This window comes from Cervus canadensis, chromosome 5 (assembly GCF_019320065.1).
Source record: "Cervus canadensis isolate Bull #8, Minnesota chromosome 5, ASM1932006v1, whole genome shotgun sequence".
NCBI classification, from domain to species: domain Eukaryota; kingdom Metazoa; phylum Chordata; class Mammalia; order Artiodactyla; family Cervidae; genus Cervus; species Cervus canadensis.
The window spans coordinates 1,554,308-1,572,154 of NC_057390.1; the positions used below are offsets into that span (position 1 = coordinate 1,554,308).

General features: G+C 43.6%; 1 protein-coding gene across 2 annotated transcripts in view; it reads left to right on the forward strand.

The window, feature by feature from the left end:
* Window positions 1-1,562: 1,562 nt before the first annotated feature.
* The window catches only part of BUB1 (BUB1 mitotic checkpoint serine/threonine kinase), a 33,275-nt gene continuing 16,990 nt past the window's right edge, over window positions 1,563-17,847 (forward strand). The window contains exons 1-13 of one of the 2 annotated variants that reach the window (XM_043467743.1): window positions 1,563-1,693; window positions 5,062-5,121; window positions 5,204-5,342; window positions 6,403-6,599; window positions 7,538-7,581; window positions 8,254-8,354; window positions 9,832-9,884; window positions 9,978-10,162; window positions 11,361-11,512; window positions 13,410-13,666; window positions 15,672-15,730; window positions 17,189-17,317; window positions 17,460-17,564. In XM_043467743.1, the coding sequence (XP_043323678.1) occupies window positions 1,668-1,693; window positions 5,062-5,121; window positions 5,204-5,342; window positions 6,403-6,599; window positions 7,538-7,581; window positions 8,254-8,354; window positions 9,832-9,884; window positions 9,978-10,162; window positions 11,361-11,512; window positions 13,410-13,666; window positions 15,672-15,730; window positions 17,189-17,317; window positions 17,460-17,564 (1,507 nt within the window). In that variant the 5' untranslated portion in view covers window positions 1,563-1,667. Of the gene's footprint in view, window positions 1,694-5,061; window positions 5,122-5,203; window positions 5,343-6,402; window positions 6,600-6,648; window positions 6,666-7,537; window positions 7,582-8,253; window positions 8,355-9,831; window positions 9,885-9,977; window positions 10,163-11,360; window positions 11,513-13,409; window positions 13,667-15,671; window positions 15,731-17,188; window positions 17,318-17,459; window positions 17,565-17,847 lie in introns of those variants that run through there. The other variant, XM_043467744.1, reaches the window with a different exon arrangement.

Consider the following 17,847-nt stretch of genomic DNA (forward strand, 5'->3'; position numbering starts at 1 on the left):
AGTCAGATAAGTTTACAATTAAATCCAGTAGCACCTAGTATATGAGAGATGCCTGATCAACATTTCCTGATTGGTGACTGAGGTGGAATCAGACACAGGTTGAAGACTTGAGTTAGTGAGAACAAAAATGTGTTAATTCCTGTGATAATCAGCAGAACGTAAACTTGTCTAAAGACTCCAGAGTGAGCACCCTCTGAGTTAACAACCCCACAAATTGGATACTTGTGTAATCCAAATCAATCAATTCCCTGAAAGAAATTCTGAGCTCTGAGAGCATCGGGATTTCCAGAAGCTGCTGATTTTTGAAAAAAAAAAGATACTTAAGGGCCCTAAGACAGCAAAACATGCACACCACTAAAAGGAAGGTAATCACACGAATAGCTCTTTATATTTCACTTGCACTGCCAAGCGGCTCCTGAAAGAACCTGGAGAAGTAGAATGGGAAGTTATTAAAAGATCAAGGGTTTAGGTAAGGTTAGGTTGACTCTTCCAATTCAGTCTCAGGTAGGAAGCATCAGCATAATTCTTCTTAGTCTTCTAGGCTCCTTTGCAAACGGATATCATTTTTGGTTTTCTAATTCCTAAATCCATGGTCTCCACAGCTCCCAAGTTCCACAGAAGATGGTGAAAGTTTTTCTGCCGCCATTCTGTACTCCATCCAAACTTCTGTTCTTTTAATTACCAGTTGGATGTAGAAACTGGTCCCTTGAGCCCAGTCCCTTGAGCTCTTATTCGCTATAGAGCACCCACAGAGCATTTCATATCAGTTAAATCAAGCCTGGAGGTCTCCAAGGGTAGCAACTTATCGCTTTATTTGCCATGTGTAATTTACGTAACTAACCCTCAAGTTCCTACAGACGTGATGCCCTCACGTTGTAACCACTACGCTAAAACCCATTAGGTTTTTCCCTGGGCTTTTGATGAATCACCCCGTAACTCTCTGCCACAGCTTATTTGGATCTGGAACCAAAATTTAACGGACTTCAGCACTAGGGTTCTTTACTTACAGCGAGGACGCGGAACAAAAAACTGCGGGAAATGGGGAGGCATGCTACTCGGCAGGATTCCGTTTTTCACCCCACCAGCCTCTCCTAAGCCAGAGGTAGGCATTCCCCCATGGGCTCTGCGACCTTAAATAAGTCTGAACGGTATAAACGCGATTATTTTTCTTCTTTCCATAAACCAGACATAACGACTCTGGTTTATATATGTAAGCAAAACGTCGAAGCGGCGCAATTTTTTCAACCTCGAGAAACTATTTTTCTCCCAGGATGCCTTCCCCAGGGTGATGCCTTAATCATGTTATTTTGTAAGCCAGTTGCAGCTTGGACGGCCAAGGAAGAAACTCATTCCCTCCTCCTGGGCCAAGCTAGGTGGTCCCGGTCAAGCCGCACCCTGAAACCTAGCCCGCCCTCCGCTCAGCTTGCGCTTTTGATTCAACTGGGTTGCGGGAAGTGAAAGGAGGGGCCGGCGCACCGGAGGGAGGCGGACCTTGGTCTCCAGGCAACGGCCCAGGCGATTGGCCAGCTCGTTTGCAGCCGAGGCCAATGGCCAGGCGCCTTGCAAACGGTCGTTGCGGCGACTGAGGCTGCGCGGGAGATTCGACTTGGGGGCGGCTACTACCCAACGGCGTAGTTGGGAGTGCTGCTGGCCTGGATCCACTCGCCATGGATAACCCGGAAAATGTATTTCAGTAAGTGTGGGTCTGGTGGGAGGGAGAGGGGTGTGCGGGGGCGTGATCCCGGGCTGGAGGCCGCCTGGGGGCTGGGGTACCTGAGTTCGGGCCTAGTGGTATGCAGGTCCCTGGCCAGCCCCAGACCTGCCTCCCTTGGCCTTCCCGCCCCTTTCCTTGGACCTGGAATTTGTCCCCTCCCTGCCTCACTACCCCTTTGCCTCCCCGGCTGGGCTGCAGGCCACTCGGGGGTCGTGGTAAGATGGAGCACAGTGTAGCCGGGACTCTCTGCTGAGACCCCGGGCCTTTGACCGAGCTGCCGCTAGAGTGGCAGTTTGGGGAGGGATTTGGTTGAAATTGAGGCCGCCAGAGGTCCTTGATTGTAAGGAATTCTCCCCTGGGCAGATCGCCTCGGTGGGAGTAAAGTGTCTAACCCCCCAAAAAACTAACACTTGCATGTAGGTTTCGTGAGAAATTTTCGAAACCACTTATTTTAAAATTCTAGAAAGGGAAAGAACTTAAAATTGCACTATCCCATAATCCCACAATTATTAGAATCGTTGAGTAATGTGCACTTTAAGGGGAAGAATGTTCCGCTGTTTGTCATTTATGTCCACCTGCTAACAATTTTTAAAATTCCCATGCCTTTGCTTTTTATGACTTTGGTGATTTATCCAGACTGTTTCAAACGCATTTAAAACAGTTAAATCTTGTGCTACAGAAAGTAAAACTGGTTAGTTTTATTAGCACCAGTGTAATATTAACTTTCTGGGATCAAAAGACTCAGATCCTTAACTCTGCCTTCAGACTTTTTCTGTAGCCCAGACTGCAAAGGATTTCAATTTTACAGACTCCTCTTCCCCCATTTTAAAATAGAAACCAGATATTTCTGACCTTATTTTGACTTTCCAAAGGCTGATTTGCAGTAATGCGCTGAGTGTTTTAGTGTTGCTTTGTAGTGTATTTAGACCATATTACTGGGGAAGTGTGATTGGGGTCAGATGGGCATCTTACTTTGGGCAGCCTAGTTCATGTTTCAGGAGAAAGTTATTTCATAACTTAAACTAGGAACTTTTATACTGCTTATAAATTGTGGGAACTTATCTGCTATGATGCACAAGAGGGAGTTTCAAGATGTAGGAATATTTTTTAACTTTTAAAAGTAAGTACTATGTTTACGTGGTTAAAAAAAGATTTAGGAAAGTGTTCACTGAGATCTTTATCTGACGGCTCTCCCAATGCCTCGTATGTAACCATTTTTTTAGTTTATTTTTCAAGAATGTAAATATTTATAGTACGAACATATGTATGTACATATATACGTATGTGTACAATTCCTGCCTTTATTAAACATAAAAAGTAGCAGAGCATATGCACTGCTTTTTTTTTTTTTTGCTTAATGCTCTCCTTGGAGATTTCAGTCTGTCATTCCATAGATTCTTTTTTCATTCTTTTTACAACTTCATATTTCATGTACCATAATTGACCTAAAAAAGGACACTTGGTTTGATGGGCCCTTGGAATATGGACCTTCTTTGCTGTTACAAATAGTGCCGTGGTGAAAAATCTCATACCCATGGTGCTTTTCAGGTATCTGTCCTCTGGATTCCCAGGAGTGGGTTTGCTAGATCAAAAGGAAATCCGTCTGTAATTATGGTGATACTATTACCAGTTCCCTTGGCAGGGATTGAGCACACTGCCACCTCCAAGCAAGTTGGAAGTGTGTCTTTTTCCATTACTTCCCCTCTACATTGTTGTCATATTTTTGGAGTCTGGTAGATGAGAAGTTATCTCAGTGAGGCAAATTTCTCTCCTGAGAGAGGCTGAGTATTTTTCTGTGAAATACCTTTCGTTCATTTCTTAAATTGGATTGGGTTTGGTTTTTTTTGCCCCAATTTCTAGAAGCTCTTTCGTCATCCCTGTTTAGCAATTCTTTCTTAACTCTGCTTGGTGTTTTGTTTATTTGACATGGAGAAGCTTTTTATTTATAAGTAGTCCACTTACCTAGCTTTTTCTTTTGTGGCTTCTGGATTTTGAGTCACAAGAAACTTTGGTTTCATTTGTACTGTGAGGTGACAGCTAGAAGAAAATATTACTTTTTTTTTCCCCTCGAAAAAATCATCGAACTTCTCTGATAGAAACCTGAAAGTCTTCCTTACTTTGGCTCTCTCTCTCACCCAGTATTCAGTCCCATCCGCAAGTCTCATTGTCTCTTTCTCCAAAACACCCCAGTTCCACATTTGAACAGTTCCCATACTGGTTGGGACTCTGCAATAGGTCCGTAACTGTTCTCATCCCCCACCCGCTTCATCACTTAGAGACAGTTTTAACATACACATTAGATCTTGTCACCCCTCACCTTTCTCCTAACTCAGCTGCTTGGTTCTGGCCCTGTCAAACGTTACCCTCTCAGAAAGGCAGGCTTTCCCTGACCACCCTACCTGAAGATAGTAGGTCCTATCACACTCTTACCCCTTCTGCCTTTTAGGTTTGTTTGTTTTCCCCCCCTGTGTTCTTATTTTACAGATTTCTTTTTGTTGGTTTCTTTATCCTGCTAGCACCTGGGGCCTCTTGGAGAACTTTCTTGGCTTGGCTGGTTTATTTTTAAGCTGTGGCTGAGTATGCAGAAGTCAGGGCAAGTTCTCAGGGACCTCCAGCTGCTGACTTCTGAGCATTGTCATCGGTGGTCTCCCTCAGGAACCTCGTGTCCCACTGAGGCCCAGAAAGCAAACTGTATTGTGGAAGTCCCGATCTGTGGGACCCTGGGCTGTCACGCGCTTCCCTGGTGACTCAGGTGGTCAAAAATCTTGCAATACAGGAGACCCAGGTTTGATCCATGGCTTGGGATGATCCCCTGGAGAAGGGCATGGCAACCCACTCCAGTATTCCTGCCTGGAGAACCCCATGGACAAAGAAGGCTGGCAGGCTACAGTCCATGGGGTTGCAAAGAGTCGGACACAACTGAGTGACTAACCCTGGGCTGTCATGCACCTTTCAAGAGCTCTCTTCAGATCTCCAGCCGAGTTCCCAAGCAGCAAGGCGAGGGGTCCGGGTCGACGCCACACCAGGGTCCCAGCGTTGGAAGGAGGAGCAGCAAAGTTCTCGTGCCCTCGTGGCGGCAGTGACATTGAAACTGGAGACCTTTTGTTAACAGCTGCTTCCTGTAGAGCTGCCTCCGCGGCCTTGCGTCTCGCTTTCTTCCGAAAAAAACACTGGCTGCTTTTGAGTTTCTGACTTCTGAGTGAATACTGTTTTCAATTTTATTATAGCATTTGAATTGGTGTTTAAGATTTCTATTTTAAGGTATATTCATGATAAATATGAAATATAACTTTTGCTTTTAGGAAGTATTCCTAATAATCCCATGTACCTATTTTTCTCTGTTCTAGAATGTTTGAAGCCCATATGCAGAGCTACAAGGGCGATGACCCACTTGGTGAATGGGAAAGGTTAGCATTTCGTATATTTATTTTTTCTGTAAACAAACTATATGCTGCCCGGAAAAATTAATATTATCCGTATTTTTTCTAGTTACATGCGATGGGTAGAAGAGAATTTTCCTGAGAATAAAGAATACGTAACAACTTTATTAGAGCATCTAATGAAGGAATTTTTAGATAAGAAGAGATATCACAATGACCCAAGATTCATTAATTATTGTCTAAAATTTGTAAGTATACTTTCAGAGGTATAATCACATCCCCAATCATGTTGTACTTTTGCTTTTTACCCCAGATTTTAGGATCATTTTTGGCTGTTTTTTATTTGATTCCTTATGTTTCTAAGTCATAACTTTTTTTTTAAAGTTGTGTGGCCAGAGACTTGTATTTTACAGCCTTTTGACTTCTGTATTGTGGAATCAGTGATTGAATTTTAGAATCCTCCTTCTCTGTAAAATCTGAAATATGACAACAGAAGGTAGAAACTGGGCTTCCCTGGTGGCTCAGGTGGTATAGAATCCGTCTGCAATTCAGGAGACCTGAGTTCGATCCCTGGGTCATGAAGATCTGGAGAAGGAAATGGCTACCGACTCCAGTACTCTGCCTGGGAAATCCCATGGACAGAGGAGCCTGACAGGCTACAGTCCATGAGGTCACAAGGAGTTGGACCCAAGTGACCGACTAACACTTGCACTTTACAAGGTAGAAACCGTGAAAAGAAGGTTTGTTGGCTGAGAAGTGTGTTCAGGGAAGAGCAGATAAACAGGTGCTTCAGCACTCCCTGGTGCTAAAGAGGGTTCCTGGGAGTAAATTACATCCATTGTGAATAATTAAGAAAATATTAACTCTCAGAAATGAAATTTAGGGCTTAAAAGAAAAGGCTGCCTCAGGTTAGGCTTTCAAAGGTTGGATCTGTTCAATCTTGAAATAAAGGCTTGGGGCATGAGTTGTCATAAAATCATGAATAGAATAGATAAAGTAAACAGGAATTTGTTAGCTATCTTTACTAAGCTTCAAAATGTGAGGATTAGACACACCCTGTGGAATTTAATGAGTACAACTTTATATGTTAATATTACGGCACAGAACCTACTGTCTTGGAAAATAGTGGGGGATGCTGAATTTCAGGGAAGGGGATGAGCTGACTTTGAGGCTTGCCATCGGAGGACCACACAGGCCTTCCCCTGTGCTGCCTCCGTGAAGACGACCGCTGAGTGTGGTTTGGACTGGGGGCCCCACCGAGCCTGGCACGGCCCTTCTCTCACGTCTGTCTGCTTTGGATTTCCGCAGGCCGAGTGCAACAGTGACCTTCACCAGTTTTTTGAGTTTCTGTACAACCATGGCATCGGAACCCAGGCAGCTCCTCTGTACGTAGCCTGGGCTGGGCACCTGGAAGGCCAGGGGGAGCGGCAGCACGCCAGTGCCGTTTTTCGGAGAGGAATTCAGAACCAGGCCGAACCTCGAGAGCTGCTGCAGCAACAGTACAGGTGGTTTGACAGTGAGACTCCACCCAGTGATGCCTACCTTGAGAGGCAGCGGTTTGCTCTGTAAAGGTTTTACTGTTATATTTGTACAGGGAGATGCTTCTCACTGGGGAAAATGTGGAATTGGTGTAAAGAAAAACTGTCCAGAAATACTACCATTGATATTTTTGAGCACTTCCTTCCAGTGTCTTTTCTGATGCCTGTGTATGTGCCTTAGAGTCTGTGTATTACCTAGTAAATTGTACTGTATGTCTGGTGTATGTGCTGAGCTTTATACTGCTCTTAAGAAATTATGGGCTTTTATACCACTTAGAAAGTGGTCGTGAAGTCTGTCCCAGAGCAGTGTCGTAATTTCATTGTTCTAGAGTGGAGCATTTGTTTCCAACATTTTTTTTCTCCACAAAGACCAACACATGGTGCGTACTGAGTCACTCAGTCATGTCCGATTCTTTGTGACCCTATGGACTGTAGCCCACCGGGCTTCTCTGTCCAAGGGATTTTCCGGGCAAGAATAAGGGAGTGGGTTGCCATTTCCTTCTTCAAGGGATCTTCTCGACCTGGGTTCGAACCCGAGTCTGCCGCATTGCAGGTGGATTCTTTACTGCTGAGCCACCAGCAAAAGCCTACAGTATGCGCATGTTGCAACATGTGTGTATTGATACCCGCAGAGGAGGGTACATTTGTTATGTGAATTTATAAAATACTGACATAAATGAGGCAAAAGGAGGAATTTTTCTAATGTAAGTGCGTTGGGTATGAAAATAAGCCCAGGGTTTTTTTCTTAATTTTGAAGCAAATCTAAAATTCAACTTTGCAATCTCTTTTAACCTCAGTCTTTATTAGATCACAGTAAGCTATCATGTTTAGTTTTCACTCTAATATAAATGCATATTAAACTGTGAATTGTAATCTGTATTGATGCCTTTACTGTTGTCTTTTAGGATGTTTCAGGCACGCCTCACTGAAACCCATTTGCCTGTTCAAGGTAAAATAACGCTTTCTAAAATATCCAAAGTATCAGTAACTTAGTCTCTGATTTGCACTGCCTTTTTTCCCTTAAAAAACAAATCCATCCTCTATTTATTGATTATATTATCTTAGGTAACGGGGAAAACCCTCTGATAATAATAATGCCTGCTTCATAGCCCTGCATAGCAGGGCCTCTGTCTTAGCACTTTAAAAGAAAAACTCACCAAAAAAACAAAAAAGCTTGTTAATTTCATTGTATTTTTAGGATTTTCAAAAAGTAAAAATTACCCCAAATTGAGTGACGATACTTATTCTGGAGTACATCTGTTCTGAATTAAATTAAATGTATTTGATGCAACTTTTAAAGAAATGGAGTTTTGTTTTTCTTTTTTTAAGAAATAAAGATTACATTTCGGCATTAAGCATCGACTATCTTATCCTGTTTTTTAAATTAGCTAGAGTTTACATTTCTTTCAGGGACTTCCTTTGGTGTTTTGAATTTATTAGAAAATTGTTTCTACAACATTACTTTTATTTATAAGGTGTTTTAATTATGTTTTTGAGATAGTGTGAATGAGTTCATTTTTCAGTGCTACTTATTGAAAGATCAGGGGAATGTATTTGTATTGTGTTCATTTAATGTGGTTTTACCCTTATTTCTTTTTATTTCATGCATTTCGTGTCATAGTGAGAACGTCAGAACCTCTGCATGATGCTCAGATTTTAAATCAAATGGTAACATCAAAATCACATCCAGGAAGTAACTCAGCCTGCATTTCTAAGAATCAGGTAATAGTAGCGGTTGTAGTTGCGTGGAAACTGGGCAGGGTGTTGCATGGTCAGCCCGCCTGCCATTCGTGTCCCTTGGGCAGCTCGTTTCTTTGCCCTTGTCTCCCTGGACTGACCTCCACGTCAGCCGCCTCTGCTGTGGCGCCTTTCTGGGCCTGTCATCACCCACCACTGCCCACTTCCAGTATCAAATGGAAAATCACTCACTCTGACCGTAACTTACTGTACTCGTCTGACCTGGTGACACCCCTCCATGACCTCCTGTCTTCGCCTGCTCCCCCCCAGCAGCCTCTGTCCCTCTTTGCTCTGCTGGGCTCCCTTCCCTGGCTCAGGATTCTCTAGCTTGGGTCACACCCATCTGCAGACACCTGAGCCTACTTCAAATGCTCTGATCTTGGAACTGTCACCTCAACCAGAGCTTTGCTATTTCCTGGCAGTTATGCTTCTTATTTCTCTGTTCACACTTTATGTTTTCCACATTGCCTGTGTTTCCTTTTCTACTCACTAATGCCAAATGATAATTTTTTTAACTTCTTTTTACTCTCCTCAAACTTGGGGCCTGACTATGTCTACCCTCTTTGTCAGGAACTGGCAAACTTTCTATTTCAATGAGACAGCAGAAGCCCTCAGAGGACAGCTGTCCATGTCTGCCACCAACCAATAAGCAACTGGACCCTTGCTTGCCTTGGCAGGGGCCGAGGCGACTCTCCTGCCCTGATGACTCATCTGCATGTGCACGTTCTCTCCTTTCTCCCAGCGTCTTCCCTCCTCAGGGTACCAGTGCTCGTTCAGTTTGCTGTGGACCTGCTCTAAGCGAAGTGCTATGGCGCTGCCTCTGTTCCAGGGGCACACGTGTTAAGTCTCATTGATATAACACATTCCTAGAAGGAGACATGAATTCCAGCTTTGACAGACACTCACATTATCCCAACTTACATCCTCCTCACGCGTGCTATCTTGTTTGTTTCCTGCTGCCCCAGCTCTAGGCCTCCAGGCAGCAGAGATGGATCCTGTCCACAGTCACTTCCCAGGACCTTAGCTCAGGAGCGGACATGACACGGATGAGATATCCAGCAAATACTTGTCTAGTGACGGGATGCTGGCACTGGGGACTCCTGAGCAGAGAGCAGTACCAGAAGAAAATGTTAACAGTTTTTTTTCTAATGTAGCTATTTGGAATATTAATCTCATTACACTTAGGCCCTGTGGCTCAGCCCCTAGACTGTGGGTCTTTCTTATTGGAACAACACCCACAGGTCCAGACACTTTCTTATTGGACTCTAGTTGTAAAACCTATCATAAAAGTGATGATGCAAACCAAGGCTTCAGCTATTAATGGTAACTTGAAAGAGCACATATAAATCTACTTGATGATTCAGAGACCCCTCAAGTGTTTTCATATTGTTTTCTGCAGTCATCTGGTTGACGGATTCTTCTCAGATAAGTGATTATTTGTGTTTCTCTTCTGTCTTCTTAGGGTCCACAACTTTCTGGAGCAACACCTGCAGCTGGTGATAAAGGGTCGAACATGCAAGTACAATCAGTGCCTTCACCTGTTACTGACTTTCCTTCCAGAGCCGTTTCAGTACACTGTCGTAAATGACGTATCTTCCCCCATTTTAGGGAACAGAGGGTGATCACAATTTCTAAATCAGGATATTCTGCACACCCGTCTGTGGCAGACAACGCTGATGTTCAGCAGGTTGTCATGTATTGCAAGGAGAAGCTTATTCGTGGAGAATCAGAGTTTTCCTTTGAAGAGCTGAGAGCCCAGAAGTACAGTCTACGGAGAAAGCATGAACAATGGGGTACTTGCAGTCTTAAATTTGAGATAGCCTAAGTCACTTAACATGATTCTCATCTCTGAGTAAATACATTTGTAGTAGATAATTCACTGTGTTGAAAGAATCTCAAGAAAAAAATCTCTAGCTCATTCCATCAGAAGCCTAAAACCTTTGTTAAATACTAGTGTAGCAACCACGTTTGTCCAAAGCCTAAATTGATGTCTTGACAGCAAAGCTTAGAGCTGAAACAGCACTAAAGGAGATGTCCATGCCAGTGCTGTAGATATTTTTAAGCTTTCAAATAACATCTGTATGGATTTGAGCGTCTGTATCTAGCAATTCTAAACCCCCGGGTCAGTTATTTATACTGTAAAGGATTAATTAAGAGCTAGAGTTGAAAAGAGATTTTTCAAAGTCTGCAGCTATTATGAATAAGACATTCAGGAGCCCTCTGATCAAAGTGCTGTGTTGTTCATGGCTGTGCTGTACAGTGGATCACGATTCTGCAGGGAAAACTGAATGTAAACAACAACGTCGGCACTTCAGTGTTGTAGCACGTGTTTGCTGTAACAACATGAACCTCAGAGGAAAATGAACCTCTGTTCCTCTCAGGACTTAGACACCATCTATTTGTGCTGTGCCCCCTGTGTTGGCCAATTTTTGTTTATTCATTGTTTCTCGTTTGGTTAACACCCGAGAGGACAGTCAGGTGACACTCAGGGAGGACCCTTTTGTGCCTTGCACAGATGCTAAAGTCTGAGCTGGACAGTGTGATTGGTATGTGATGTGGTTATGTTAACCAGTTGCTGGAAATGGGACTGACAGCAATGTCCTTGACATACTGACCTTTAAGTGCACTGTACTCTTGCTCCTTCTTAGGAAGCACCGAGAAACGTCTATCTTTTAAAAGCACTTCCGTTTTCAAATGATTGTTAAAAGTGCTTAGTGTCATACCATGTTATTACCAAATATTTTTGTTGCTCATCATGTACATTTTTATAACTTAGGCACCCTGAACTTAAAAGTAACTGTGCTGAGGATAGGTAAAAATTATAATTGAAAAGTAGATAGTATTTAAGTTCTAAAAACCTAATACTCTTGGAAAAAGACTAGTAAAAAATAGTTGCCATCTTAAAGATAACCTTTTGCTGATTTTGCACGGATTTCTCTGTTGACCTGAGTTTAAATCTCACATTCAAACTATGTTTTGTCTTTCCTAAAGTAAATGAAGAGAGGCATTATATGAAAAGGAAAGAAGCAAATGCTTTGGAAGAACAACTATTAAAACAGAAAATGGATGAGCTTCATAAGAAGTTGCACCAAGTGGTGGAGTTGTCGCAGGAGAACCTGCCCTCTTCCCAGGGGGCATCTGAGGTGTGTGGGCTCCTCCGCGTCGCTTCCCACGCCCACTGCAGTGATTTCTGCTTCTGTTTGTCCCTTCCATGCTCTATTTTTAGAGTTAATTCTGATGTCAGTTTAGCTACTAGCTTTCCGAATTATTCCCCCCTCCCCCTCACCGGGAGCTGGGGGGAACGACAATCCGACACACTTCCAGCAAGGACAGAAGTCACGTTTAAAGAGCCAGGAGTCAGAGGGACACTGGGTTTCTCAGTACCAGCCCGGAAACACTCACAGTGTGAAATGAGAAGGGACGTTACAGAAGAGAAGGTGTAGTATGTTGTGTGTGTGTGTCTGTATATTAGTGTATATAGTCCTTTTTCTGATTTTCTTTGTTTAGGAGAGGTACAATGACTGTTACAGAATGAAAATTCAAATAAAATGATTAATTTGTATTGAGAAGCTGGCAACACCTGCAGGAATGGGTCTCAGAGCTTGCTTTTCCCATAGACTTACTGTGGCCACATTCCTGTTTTCAGCTCCACCTTCACTTCCATTCTAAGACACATTCAAGATTCTGCGCTTCTCTGGAGATCACCTCCTGCGACTGCTATTTGAGGTGTTAGGATCCCTTTACTGTCATTTTAGTGAGGTTTTGGGAGGATGTGGATGATAAAGCACATGTTTGAGTCTTTAACCAGAAGCCTCTCTTAATGAACTTACTTCTGTATGAGTGGTCTGAGGATGTGTTTTCCAATGGCTCTCTGGTCGTCCCTCAGTCATTTATTTACCAGCTCAGCCTTTCCCTGTTGGTTTAGAATACCTTTGTGCACGCTCAGTCACTTCAGTCATGTCCAACTCTTTGCAACCCTAAGGACTGTAGCCCGCCAGACTCCTCTATCCATGGGACTTCCCAGGCAAGAGTACTGGGGTGGGTAGCCATTCCCTTCTCCAAATGTAGATCTTCCCCACCCAGGGATCAAACCTGCATCTCCTGAATTGCAGGTAGATTGTTTACCGCTGAGCTACTGGGGAAGCCCTTAAAATATCTTTATCATAGACTGAATTCTTAATATATAAAAGATCCATTTCTGAAATAACCATCTCTTTGCTTTGGTCAATAGTTTTCTTCTTGATCATTCCATGTTGTGTGTTTACTATAACTTTGTTGTGTGTTGATATCTGTAGAGAAAGTCTGATTATTGTTTTTTAACATTTTCTTCAGAAATGAATATTATGATTATTTTGGTGTAGGTCATTTAAATTATCTCTTTTTTGATTACTGTTGAGAATAAACTTTATATTTTGTCCATTTGTCTGTGAGATAACTATTCTTGCCCTAGCTATTCAGTGTTTTCCCTAACAGTTTGAGAATACTTTTACCTGCTGAGGAATTAATTCTTTGTCTTCTAACTTGGTAATGTAAGAGTGTACATGTGTAGTCTAAGTACGTATGAGTGGAAAAGCGAGATTTTAATTAAGTTAAAGGCCTGTGTCCACGTCCTTCCCATGATGCGCCATGCTTTTGTGGCAGTTCCTACAGTTAATGTTCATGTTTCCTATTCACTGAAGAGAAAATGGTCACCAAGGGCATTTTAATGGGAAGAACACCATTATGAGCATTTGGTTACATTGATTTGTTAGTATTTTCCGTAAGTAAAGAAAAATGCACCAGTTCTTAAATACTGATGAACGGTTGTGGCTGGTATTTAGTGGTTAGAAATATGAACCACCAGTTGAATCTGTGGTTAAGCTACAGAAGCGTCCAGCATATAGTGTGGCCTTGTTGTTGACTGTTCATTTCAGAGTACCTAGGGAGGTAGAGGCTGCCTCGGGAGGCCAGGCATCTACTGAGGACAGACGCCTTTCTTTGGAAAGCTGTAAGACCTAATTGGTAGCCTGTGGCTTTTTGTCTGCTTGCTTGCTGTGAAAGGTCAGTCCAGCGTGTTTGGAGCCACACACAGCCTCCCAGCAGGAACTAAGAGCTCCGGGTCTTCCAGCCATCCCTCAGCAGACCTCGAAGAACGTGGATGAGAAACCCAGAGAGGCATCTTCTGTTCCTGTCATGGCAAATGCTGTCACCACTGCTTTGGTGTCCCCAGCCGTCAACCAGAGCGTAGCTTGCCCAGGTCCTCTGGCAGGCCAGCCAGGGATGGACGCCATGTTTTCAGGGGCCAGCAGAGATGCCAGGTGAGCCAAAGGTAACCCTAGAGACGTGGGTAGTGGGAATGGTGTCCGATGGCTTCTTTATGTGACTTGCAATGGTGAGAGCAGTGTGTAATTGATGGGTAAGGCTTGTTTTTCAAAATAATTTTTAGATGGGCATGTAGGTAAAAACCAAATTGCCAAAACATCAGCCCCAAATCGTTCAGCCTCACTTATTCTGTTTCGAGAATATTTGTTGTACTTCATACTTCTCTCTTGAATTAAAAATTTTTGATACCCTGAAACTTAACAATCTTTCTGTAACTGAAGAATACACACCTGTTAAACTGAAATTGCCTCTGCTTACTAATTCTGACTGAACATAATGTAGGGGTTATTACAGTCCAGATAGTTACTTGACTATTGGATTATTACTTGAATACTTGATAGTGCGTTCTTCTCATGTTCCTTCTGTCTTCCCATTGGGACAGTTTGGGATTAATATCCATTATGCAGTATACCAAAATCTGTCTCATACACTGCTATGGAGGTTTCCCCCCCCAGTTCTGAGCAATTTTCCTAGATAGCAGAGATTATAATTATTGTCGTATTACTTGTTCTGTTTATATTTTTATCTTCAATCACTTTGGTGCTCCGTCTCTTTTTTGAAACATATAAAAACTTTTTTGCTTTTTCACAAAAAATGAAAGTGAGGCTCCCATCTTTCCCTTGGGCTAAAAGCACAGATTATGGTTCTTAAGGACTATTTCTCCCTGGTGTCTGAATTAACTTTTACCAATGATTTCCCTTGGAAATAAGATTTAAAATGATCATGCTTTGGCAGTCACCTTAGGATAATAATTCAGACCTGTGTCCTGTATTGAACCACGTATGTAAAAAGTGAACTGCTGGGACTTCCCTGGCAGTCCAATGGTTAAGACTGAGCTTCCAGTGCGGGGCCTGTGGGTTCTATCCCTGGTCTGGGAACTAAGATCCCGCAAGCCATGTGGTATGGCCAAAAAAAATTTTTTTAAGAAGAGCACTGTGTGCAGGCTGTGGCTTCATTAGCTCTTCACAGTTAATTCTCGTGACCATAAGATAGTCACAACAGCAATGACAGACCCTGTAGACATGCTGCGCGTCCAGCCATCCCTTACAAAAGGATGAAGCTCTTTAACCTAACGGACATTCAGATCTCAGAATCACTGCGGTCTGACCCTAACCCTGGCCCAGGCACGGGACCGAGTGGACCCCCTCACACTCTCGGTGGCCTGGACAGCTGACTGTGGCAGAGAGAGCACCTTCCTCTGGTACTGCGTATAAAACTCAGGCTTTTATGGCAGTTTAGTGGGGGTTGTGAAATGAAGGGTGCCTTGCACTTTTTACTTTCCATCCTCACAGCGTTCATTAAGGGAAGCAGTGTTAGACAGATGAAGTCCACTATCCCCACTGGACTTAAACCAGACTGTGATGTAAGTGTCTTCTGTAGCATTTTTTCCATTCTTGATAACTGTGAAGTCTAAAGGACGGGCACTACGGCTCCACAGCAAAGGCACCAATGCTCCCCCACATCATAACTCAGAAGAGCCACACTGGGCACCCAGGCCCAGAGCTGCCGGCCAGCCCCTTTGCCTGGGTAACAAATGGGATCGTTTGGATCAGGGAGACCCTTCAGCTCCCTTCCACGTGTACAGATGATTATCAGCTGTTTACGTCTATAATCACTATGTCAAGCAAACATGAATACCTGGCCTTTATCTGTAAGAATTATTGTCCTCAAAAGAAAGAAAAAACAAAGTCACTTACACTGTAGACCTAGGCAGTCCCATCTGTTTCTTTTTCTTGGTCATGCCACATGCCATGCAGGATCTTCTCCAGCCAGGGATCAGACCTGTGCCCCCTGCACTGGGAGTGTGGATTCTTAACCTCTGGACTCCCAGAGAAGTCCCCCATCTGTATTTTAAAAACAGGCTGGTAATCGCCAACATTTTTTTTTTTTTTTTTTTACTGTTCTTGAGAGTTAGTGTGTCTCAAGAGTTTTCTCTTTCAGGTGTGTGAACAAAAGTACTCATGAATTCAGGCCACAGAGCGGAGCAGAGATAAAAGAAGGTAATGTTTAATTGTAATACATTTGTGTCTAATCTCTGCCCAGACTTGTCCACGTTACTCAGGGGTCTGTTAGCTGGCCGCAGTGTGTGGGGACTCTAGGCCTTAATGAACCTAATTGTCAGCTCTCCTGTTCTCAGAACGCAGGGGTTAAATAAGCCCTGGGCCATTTCCAATAAAGGGGAAAATCTATTCGATAGTCACAGGTTATTAGTTAGAATCCTTTGGAAACTTGATTTGTGAAAACTTTCCTCTTAAATTTCCCAGCAGATTAATCTAAAACAAGAGTCATCTTTAATATGTAGTGAGGAATGAAAGGTGGTTAGTTGGGAGTGATGTATAATACGTCTGTTTGTACTACTTTGTTAGAGGTACTTACATAAAAGTAAGTTTTATAAATAAAATAGGACATGGATTGAGCATTCACTTCCCTCCCCCATGTACCGTGACATTCTTTCCAATGACAGTTTAGTGGAAGCAGAGCTACTTGAAAAAGCAGGTGACGCCTACATTTAACCAGGACCTAACTGAGCCCTAGTGGATGCCAAGCGCTGCTCTGAGAGATTACAGGGGCAGTCACAGACAGAGGACAGGAGTCCCCGCCCGCCCAGAGGGGTGACGGGCGTGTGGCTGTCAGGGAGGGCCCGGGAAGATGCTCACAGCGACAGTGCTGTTTGGGTAAAGACCTGAGAGAGGCAGTGGCCCACAGAGCCCGCCTGCAAAACCTGTTTCAGGCAGAGGTACCAGCAGGGCAGAGCCCTTGACGTCCCTGATGTGTTCCGAGCACACAGCGGCCAGTGGCCGCAGGGCGGGGGTGGGGGGTGAGGAAGATGAGGCCGGAGCTAGGAGGGCTCAGGCTGAGCAGGGCTGTACCTGGACTCCAGCTGAGTGAGACGGAAAACCGGTCCTCAGGTTGACAGCGCGGCTACTCTTCCTTGGGATACAGCAGAACAAAGGGTGCTGTTGATGACTAGGCTGCTCATGTGATACGGTTTTAGACCAAGCTGCTTCATTAACTCTTTTGAGCTTTTATTTCCTTTTCTGTTAACAGATAGTTCTTACTTTACCTACCTTGTGGGACTATTATAAAGATCAAAATAAAAGACGTGAGAGTACTAGAATAATGGAAATCCCTACTAAGTATTGGCTTCCCTGGTGGCTCAGTGGTAGAGAATCCACCTGCCAATGCAGGAGACTCGGGTTCAAGCCCTGGTTCGGGAAGATCCCCTGGAGAGAGAAATGGCAACCCACTCCAGTGTTCTCGCCTGGGAAATCCCATGGACAGAGGAGCCTGGCAGGCTACAGTTCATGGGGTCAGTGGACACAAACTAGTGACTAGACAACAACAAGTGAGAATTATCAACAATAATGAAGTGTATAATAAGTTTCTTAAATTGTGTGTCTTCTGAATTATTCTAATTTCTCTACTGACATGGCAGTGTGTCCACGTTTCTTTAACAGGGTGTGAAACACAGAAGGTTGTTAACACAAGTTCCTTTCACACAACTCCAAACACATCACTGGGACTGGTTCAGGCCACACCATCCAAAGCACAGCCGTCACCCACTGTGCATACAAAGGAAGCTCTCGGTACGTAAAGCCCGCTGTCTGAACGCCTGACGTCTGGGGCTTCCCTGGTGGCTCAGACGGTAATGAACGTGTAACCTCTGACAGTGACTTAATGAAAGCTCCTTTGCAATCATGTTTACCGTTATTCTTCTGTTCTTTCAAGGTTTCATCATGAACATGTTTCAGGCTCCTACACTTCCTGATATTTCTGATGACAAAGAGGAATGGCCATCGCTAGGTCAAAATGCATTCGAAGCCCAATTTCAAAGTAATAGCAAACTATTTAATAGCTACTAAATGGATAACATAGCAGGTGGTTGCCCACGGAAAAAGCAAGGATTATGCAAGAAGTAGGCCTGCCCTATGTTAGCTTGTCAGATAAGGGCATGTTGTGAAGTAAAAAATATAAGTGTTTCGCCAGGTACTCAGTGTGTGTCATAGACTTGGTTTGTTTCTTAAAAAATAAAAAATAGTAAGTGCTAAGGAAGGGCAAGATAGGCCTTGGTAGGAGTGGCCAGGAGGACTGAGTGGCTGAGGGGAACCTGAGCCTT